Genomic DNA, 8481 nt, shown 5'->3' with positions numbered 1-8481 from the left:
ATTACTGACTTAAAATGAGTTCCTACAAATTCCTGAAGTTACTTGTGAGTTAGTTTTATTTTACTTAAAATCTTAGCTATTTACACTAAAAAGTAGACAAAAATATTTAAAATCTAAGTTTATTTATATATCATATTTAGGACCAAAATGTTTCACAACAATCAGCAGGTAGATAAATGATAAAGCAAGAAATAAAATTAAGTTAGATAAAATAAACAGAGTAATAAAATTTGGCAGTAAAGTATGAAAAACAATACCATGACATACCTGATACTTGATAGGGTTTTGTGTTTTTGCTGTGATGCTTATGTTTCTTTTTATTAGATTTATTCCTGACTTTTAAAACTTCTTACAAATAAAAATAAGAACTTGTATCTCCGCCTTAATGAATCTCGCAAATCTTTCCAAGACCAATCGTGAGTTGAGAGGAAACAAAGATGGCCGACTGGGAAGAAGCAATGGCCGCTGCTAGCCTTTTGGTGCTAGCATAAGCACAATGTTTTCCACCGCATTTCTCATTTTCTGATGGAAAATTAAGTCTCATGTTGACAAAGTGGAAATAAATAAAGTGCAGTGAGGAAACTCAGTTTTAAAGTGTCGGGTTGAACGTCCGCTGGTCCTGGCAGTTGACCTTTGACTCTCTGATGGTGATGGTGGTGAAGGGGCCTGCGGATGTCGGCCCTGTCCTCAGAGCCGTCAGAAAGCTTTAGGTTTGTGGCCCTGACCTTTCCGGCCGGGGAGGAGACGTTTCGGACCTTCAGGAGAAACGCAGGTAACCGGGCTGAGGCGGCTTGGCTTCAGGAGCTGCTTCACCTTTACCTCTGGATGTCTGTCCGTGTGAATAACATTTATTACCCAAATGCTTTATTTCATTCTCTGGAATCTGCTTTTATTAGTGGTGGCACTCGATTAAAGTTTAGTTGAATTAATTTGTCACATCAACTATATTGATAAAATAAGCAACATTTTCAATTAAAAACTCCTTTTTGATTCTAATTTATTGAATAAACAGACAACAGAGATATTTACTGTTTTTAATCTGTTATTTAACCTTCAGATTGGTGCAAAGTTCAGCTGTCCAGTGTTTCAGGAACCCCCTTTAGCAACGTGGGCTGTGGATGCTGACATTAGCGTTAGCAGCTACGTGTTTAGCGTTGAGATCATATTTTAGATTTGTAGCTTCGCTGATACGCTAACTCCTTTTAGCCCAACTTAAACACAACATCAGTCTTTTCCAGCGTCCAATCAGATCGTTTTTTGAAGCAGAAATTAACCCCTAATGAGCCAAAAGAAGCAGCTTCATCATACGTTACTGCTAGCAAATGTAGCTTGTGCGTCAGATTTATGGGTTTACCGGAAACGTGAATAGAAAGGTTCCACCTCGGGTCTTTCATATGTAAAAAAAGTAAAAATATGTTTATATATATATTTATATGATTAATTGTGTTAAAATCTTTGTAATTAATTAATTGAAATGAATGTGTTATAGTTCGGGTCCTACATTGTTGCGCCTGTAGTTTGCAGCTCAGGACTTTAGAGAGTTTTAAAAAGATTAATTGTTTAAAGTATTTAATTTGTTAAAATCTATGTAATGAAGTAAATGATTTACAGTTCAGACTACTTTATATGCAAGAAGAGGACTTGATGCGAATGGGCTCATGCGTCAGATTTATGGCCGAATCAGAAACGAAATACAAAGATAAAGGCTTGGGACTTTTTTATGTAGAAAAAAAGATCTTTCTATTTAATATTTTTATTTTTTGGCTCGAGTTTGAAAACAATGACTCATGGTTTATACAGTGCATAAAACATTTTATATTCATCAAACTTACTGAAGCAGCCAAACAGAACATCATAGAAACAGCATTTTCCCTTTAAAACATTTTCCACTAATTTCATTTATTGCATTTACATTATTTTACACACTGGTCACAAGATTGTCTCTGCGTGATTCTCAATGGACTGAACTCAGGTTGATTTCTCTTCAGATTAGAGAAACAAAACGGGACATTTTCATTCTCTTGGTCTTGTAAGGTTCTAGCGCCGGAGCTCAGCTGTCGGGGGGCGTTAAAGGACTCGGCGGACACTGGGCCTCCAGGCGCTGGATGGACGACGGTCTCTTTGGAGGCTTGACGGAGGTCGGGATGTCGGTAAACACGACGGATCGGCCGTCGGGGCAGAGCAAGACGCTGGAATCTGCTTCGCACTTGGTGGTTCTGCTGGGCCACAGCGCCTCAGCCGACCTCAAACCCAGTCCGCCTGGCGGCAGAACCTCGGTGTTCACGACCGACACCTGGCTCATCTTGATCAGCATGTCCAGCGACTGCTTACGCTTCTCCAGCGACGCCCTAATCAGCTTCCTCTCGCTCTCGTCCTCCTCTTCTCTCTCCTCCTTCTTCTCCTCCACCTCCTCGTCCTCCTCTTCCGTCTCCGTGGCTTTAAGGCTGCTGTCTTCTCGAACTGTTTGCTCGCCTGGTGAGTCCGTTGACTCCTTCTTCACCGACAGGTCTAGAGGCCCGTCGCTCTGGCCGGCCGTGCGCTCCAGCGCCTGGTGGATGTGGGAGAGCTCGCTGCGGATTTTGTTCAGGTGCTCCCACAGTTGTCGCTGGGCGGGAAGGTCCTCCTTCTCGAGGTGGGAGATCTTCCGCTCAGCCTCCTGGTACTCCTGCAGAGCCTTGGAGAGATCAGTAAGGAGAGCTGCCACCGACTCTGAGGCTCCGTCTTCGATGGCGCCGGAGGCGATGGCGTCTTGGCTGTTGGCTGACAAAGAGGCCGCTTCCCTGCTGGGACTGATGAGAGTTTTGTTGTACCACTGGTCACCAGGCCGGCTCTGAAGCTGTGAATCCTGTAAACTGAATAAGAGATCAAGAGTTTTAGATTTGAAAACTCCAGAGATTGAGGGTGTTTTCACACCTGATCGTCTGGTAAACTTTGGAGCAAAGTTGCCAGATTGGTTACATTTTCAGCTGCTGCTGTGTTCTTTCTCTCTGCTCTGTGTGAAACAATCAAAACCCTTTGAAAGACCTATTACCCTCCTCACCTGTGGGGGCGCTGCACCAAAAACAGCTAGGGGAAACAACATGAAAATCTCTGAAGAAGGAACTTCCTTCTTCCCAAAACAAAAATGGAGTCAGATTTTAGCAGTCTTGTTTTTGATGAAAGATTGTGAGCCATTTTTCCTGATGGCACTAGAATCTTTGTTTTGGCTGCATTTACCCAGAATGCCATGTTCTGTTGTCCATTTCCTGCTTTTAGAGCAGCCGCCCGTCTCCTCTGAGCTCCTTCTTCACGAAATGTAAACAAAAAATGGAGTGGCAGCAGATTATAGTGGTTGTTGGATTTCTCTCTTGTTTTTGGTAAAAGATCACAAGCCAATTTCCCTGCTAGTGCTAAGCTAACACGTTTATTTTGGTTGTATTTACCCAGAATGCCCTGCACTGTAGTCCACTTCCTGCTTTTGGAGCGGTCTTTTGGAATGTTCACATACATTCGAACCGGACCAGAGTTCACTTCAATCGAACCAAGGACGAGGTTTGTAGGCGGGTCAGAGTTCACTTTTAGGTCAGATTCACATTCACAAACAAACCAAAAGTTTTAGACAAACAGCCTGGAGTTGGATTAAAGCAGACTGAACAGAGCTGGTGTGGATGGACCCTGAGACTCTGAACTTTAGCATTCATGTAAAACAAAGAAAACTAACATTTCTGAGAATATGTACCTTATTTGTAGGAGATGTTTGTCAGCGGATGCAGTCTGAATGTTCCTCAGAAGGTCCAAAGTGAAGCCCATGGCTTGCTTCTTCTCCACAGGGGACTCAGGACCTCTAATTGGACCTCCAGTCCTCTTGAGACCACAGGTCGCTTTGCCTTCCTTGGCTGTAGCTTGCATCTTCTCCCCGCCTCTGTAGCCTTGGTCAGGTGAGTCTCTCTGAGGCGACACCCAGCCAGCAGGGGACACCGTGTTTCCCGGCCTCAAAGCAGGAACCTTCCACAAACCGACTTTAGGCTGAAAGCCAGACAAAGCGCTTGAATCTACGCTGCTTGATGGCGTCTTTAGGGATTTGCCAGCGTCACTCTGAGCGCTGGCTGCTCCGAAGGTGTGCTCACACAGGAAGGGATAGTAGAGGCGAGGGGGGATGAGCGCTCGGTCTGTGTGCGTGCTGGATGCCGGGTGCACCAGCTGAGCCGCCGATGCCAGGAAGGGAAGCTGTGTGAACTGTGTGTGGGTCTGAGCGGCGACGCCGGACGCCCCGGTCGGAATGGCTGAGTTCATGTAGGAGAGCCAGCTGGGGCTGATGGGATAGCCAACGCCCAGCACTGAGAGGTTGAGTCCGCTGGGGTCCTGGTAGTCCACCAGGTTGGTTGGAGGAGGGTAGCAGGGGATTGAACCGCTCACCCGCTGCTGAGCGCCTTCTGCTTTAGCTTTCGAGTGGCTGGACGCAAACAGCCGCCACTGCTCCGACAGAAGCCCAGGACTTGTTAGGCACGTCTTGGGTAGCTTGTAGTGCCTGAGCTGGGCCTCCACCTCTGCGGAGCGAGCTCGCAGCAGCTGATCTTCCAGAGAAAGCATGTCGGCCATCAGCAGCTCTGACTCTGGCTGTTTGCTCCTTTTGGTTGCAGTCTCCGGAGACTCTCCTCTGCCGTTGTTGGAAGCAGCTTTGGCCGATCCGCTGATTTCTGGGCGCTCCTCTCGCCCTCCCTCCTCCTCCTCCACTCCCTGAGTCTCTCTGCCCTCTCCGTCCTCCTCCTCAGACCTCCGTTGGCCCTGCTTCTCCTCGATGCAGATTACCTGCTCTAGTTCATCCTTCCCTGCAGCGTGCAGGCCGTGCGCTTGCTGGAAGGGCCGCAGCTGGTCGGGGTGCAGGATGTTGCCCTTCTTGTAGGGCCAGTCCGACTCTATGAGCAGAGACAGTGAGTTCTTGCAGAGGCTGTACTTCATGTGGTTGTACAGGTGGGATTTCTCCATGCAGGTGAAGGGACACTGAAAGCATTTATAGTTGTAGGGTTTGCCCCATGGTCGCGGGATGTAGTGCGGCTTCTTCGGTTTTCGCTCTTTGTGTTTTCCGGCAGACGTCACTTTGCAAGCTTCATCCTTTGACATGATTAAAGGTTATTTCAAGCGCAGGTGCAATGAAAGTTATTCTAGGAGCTTTGTTTGTTTCATTTGATGCAGATTTTCCTTCAGTCTTGTGAGATGAAGAACATCTTGTTAAACTTTCAGTCACTCCTGTGAAGAAAACAGAGAGAAACTCTTAGCAAGACAAGATTTTAAATGAAATTAAGACAGTGGTGGGCACGACCAGCTAATATGCTAATTGTTAGCTTAGCTGAGAGTGGGAAACGTTTAGCGCACTTAGCTTCCCCTAAATTTATTTTTTCCAGATAGTTTCTAAAGTGATAATTTACTCAACTCGTTTGTAAATTTTAAATGAAATAAATTTCAATACTTGTGTTGAAGTTTTGGTTATTGACTGTTAATTCTTTAAATACTGGATGAATTCAGCGGTGATGCCATTGTTTGATGAAAACGTAAGGATACATTTATATCCAGTTAAGTTTCCCAGTACCAGGATTTTTCTGCTGAACTCCAAATTATTTGCATAATTTTTGGACAGCAGATTTAAACGTGTTACAGCTGAGGAAGCTGAAATACTTCGCAGCAATGCTACTTAGCACGCAGTACTGACACTGAACCCCAAAGATTAAGAAGATAATAGATGTTAGCTTCTGCTGTAGCACTAAGATTGTTTCCTCTGTAGCCATAAGACTATGTTGATATAACAATTTAGCATTAGTTTCCGCTAAACTAAACTCTGTTGCTTGCGTGCTAACCAGGACCAGTCGGCCGGCTCACCTGTTTTAAAATCACTGCATTGGCTCCCAGTATGTCTGAGGGTTTATTTTAAGATTCTTTTACTGGTTTTTAAAAGTCTTAATGGTCTAGCACCATCTTACCCTGCAGAGCTGCTGTTACCTTATGAACCTCTCCGGGCCCTGAGGTCCTCTGGTACCGGACTATTTACAGGCCCCAGAATCAGAACTCACACTGATGGTGAGGCTCGTTTCCAGTATCATGGCCCAGTTTGTGGAACGATCTGCCAGAAAACCTGAGGGCTGCAGAAAATGTTAACAGATCAAGACCCGACTTTTGGCTGTACTTCCTGAACTGAATCATTTCTGCTTCGTTTGTGTCTCCATGTGGGCTTGGAGGGTAACTGTTAGTTTTTGTTAGCTTTTATTGATCTGTGCAGCATTTGAGCTGCTTTTAGTATGAAGGGTGCTTCATAAATGTGATTGATTGAAACACTTAATTGATTCAGCGTTTTAGCTTTAGTTTCTCTTTAATGCCGTGTTGCTATAGTGTTTATTATTAGTTTCCACTAAGCACCGTGTTGATGTAGCGCTTTAGCGTTAGCAGAGCTAATGTTTATGATGGTGCTTTACGGTTAGCACAGCTAACTTTTTAACTAGCGATGCCCCCCACTGGATAAAGTTGTGATTCCTGGTTTAACAAACTGAACATGTCTGTTATCTGTTAGCGTTGCCACTAGCCTAACTGCAGGGAGGCCCGGCTGCCCTGTACCTGCCACTGTTCATTAGCTGCAGTGCAGCACCAGGCGGCAGCAGGGCCCCGGGCCGGGGGGGGCTAACAGAGCCAACCCCGCACCTGTGCAGCGGGGCTGGGGCCTGGGCCCTGGGAGGGCCGCTAAAGGCGGCTCCATGCTGAGGACGGAGCGGCGCTGGTGGGGATGGGAGGGAAGTTGGGGGTTTGAGGCCGGGTTGCTAATGAGGAGCCTGGCACCATGCCTGAAGGGCGTCATTAGTGCCAGGACCGAGATCTGGGTCAGGACATGGGGAAGAAGTTCAACCGCCTCGATTTCACTTAGAGCCGCTCGTCCTCGATGACCACAGGGTCATTATTGTTCAAGTTCTGTGGAAAAAACGTTTAGAAATTAACTTTACTGCCAAATATTATGTTCAAAACTCCAATTTATAATACATCTGTCCTGGTTTTATGTTGTTGCAATTTTGAAAATTTAAATAAATATCACTTTTATACAGTCCAAGACTATTCATACCACTAACGGACTTAAATATAAATTTATATTTAATCAACTTTCTGAAATAAAATCGATTGGCGTCTCACAAAATCTGATAAAACATAAAAAAATAACTTTTCGGTTTGTTTTCATTTTATTAAACAGCTGCATTTATTAGCATTGCATCGATTAAATCCTCCAGGTTTCTGAGCAGCTTTTTGCACGTTTAGGTATTTGAGGTTTGAAGATCTAATCTTTTTCTCTCCATCAGGTTAAAGTTCAGACTTTGACTGAGCCGCTAATCAGAAGAAACATGTTGGTAAAATTAAAAGATTACTTTAAACCTGAATATGCTGGAGGTTATGGAAATATGCCTGTAATGTCCTGCATATAATTGATTTACGTCTCTTTTTCTGAAATCTCTGCAGCTTAATTAGAGATTATCGGCCAGGACGGGGATCGGAACCAGACGATTTTTCCAGGATCGGTTCTGATAGTTAGAAAAATAGGAACTAAAAGCATCAAAACTCAAATCATCGTCAGGTTGATGAATCGACCAGGTTCACTAAAAATCATGCAAACATTAGAGATATTCCTGTAATTTCTTCATCAAACTATTAAAAAATAAAGAATCAGCAGCTCATCATCAGAAAACTGAGAACTGATTTCTGCATCTCTAAATCTGTAAAATGTTTTTAATGGTTGAATTGGTTTGAGTTTTTCCTGGGAGTGAAGCCGTCGGCTGCCGCCTGCAGTGAAGTGAAGTTTTACTTTGCCTCTTTCTTCAGGCCATTTGGAGATGAAAGTCAGTTTGCTTTAAAGTTTAGCCTCCATTTTAAACTAAAGAAACAGAACTTCATTCGAGTTAAACTTTGGGGATAAATCCCAGGTGATGGAGGGGAGTGATGCTGCGGGACGGCGGGGTGGCGGCCCGATCCCCCAGCCGGGCCGTCAGAATCGGGCCGTCTGATTGGCTGACTTGTGCGCCTCGGGGCGCTGACCTGCTCATAATGGAGGCTAACAGCTGCAGCTACGAGCCGATCAATAAAAATCATTTTTTATCCCCGCCGCCTCGTATCCAAACCCTGCGGTCTTGTTTTAAGCTTTTAGGATCAAACAAACCCGACCGCTTGAACACTAAAAGCTTTGACGGAAACATGCGAGCGCAAACCGCAGCGCGTTTTCTGCATGAGGGGAAATAAAACCGGAGACGAAATGAGTTACCTGAGGAGAGGGATCAGCTGATTTCCTCTGCAGAAGCTTTTAAAGGAAGGAAAGAAGATTAAAATTAGACAATCAACAATATTCACCTAAAATATTCAGCCAAAAATGTAATGCTATAAATTACAAGCAGATTCTCCTCATAGAATATCATTAAATGCTTTTATTTTAGCTTTATGTTTAATTTTTTATCATGGTGCCTGTTCACTGCAAAAACACAA

At 44.6% G+C, this 8481-nt stretch overlaps 1 protein-coding gene across 2 annotated transcripts; it reads right to left on the bottom strand.

The window, feature by feature from the left end:
• Positions 1–1745: 1745 nt before the first annotated feature.
• prr35 (proline rich 35) lies at positions 1746–8301 on the bottom strand. Of its 2 annotated transcripts, XM_015032649.1 has the most exons (3): positions 8264–8301; positions 3719–5226; positions 1746–2852 (listed from the first exon to the last, which is right to left on the bottom strand). In XM_015032649.1, exons 2-3 carry the CDS (start codon positions 5098–5100, stop codon positions 2051–2053), a joined length of 2184 nt encoding a protein of 727 aa, XP_014888135.1. In that variant the 5' UTR covers positions 5101–5226; positions 8264–8301; the 3' UTR covers positions 1746–2050. The 2 variants fall into 2 exon arrangements, with proteins under 2 accessions (XP_014888135.1, XP_014888134.1); XM_015032648.1 differs by lacking the exon at positions 8264–8301 and having other exon boundaries at positions 3719–5466.
• Between the last annotated feature and the right edge of the window lie 180 nt (positions 8302–8481).

This window comes from Poecilia latipinna, unplaced genomic scaffold (genome assembly GCF_001443285.1).
Source record: "Poecilia latipinna isolate Pla-1442-1.1 unplaced genomic scaffold, P_latipinna-1.0 Scaffold247, whole genome shotgun sequence".
Classification (NCBI taxonomy): domain Eukaryota; kingdom Metazoa; phylum Chordata; class Actinopteri; order Cyprinodontiformes; family Poeciliidae; genus Poecilia; species Poecilia latipinna.
The sequence above is the reverse complement of the archived record's forward strand: the minus strand, read 5'-3'. Positions and strand labels throughout refer to the sequence as shown.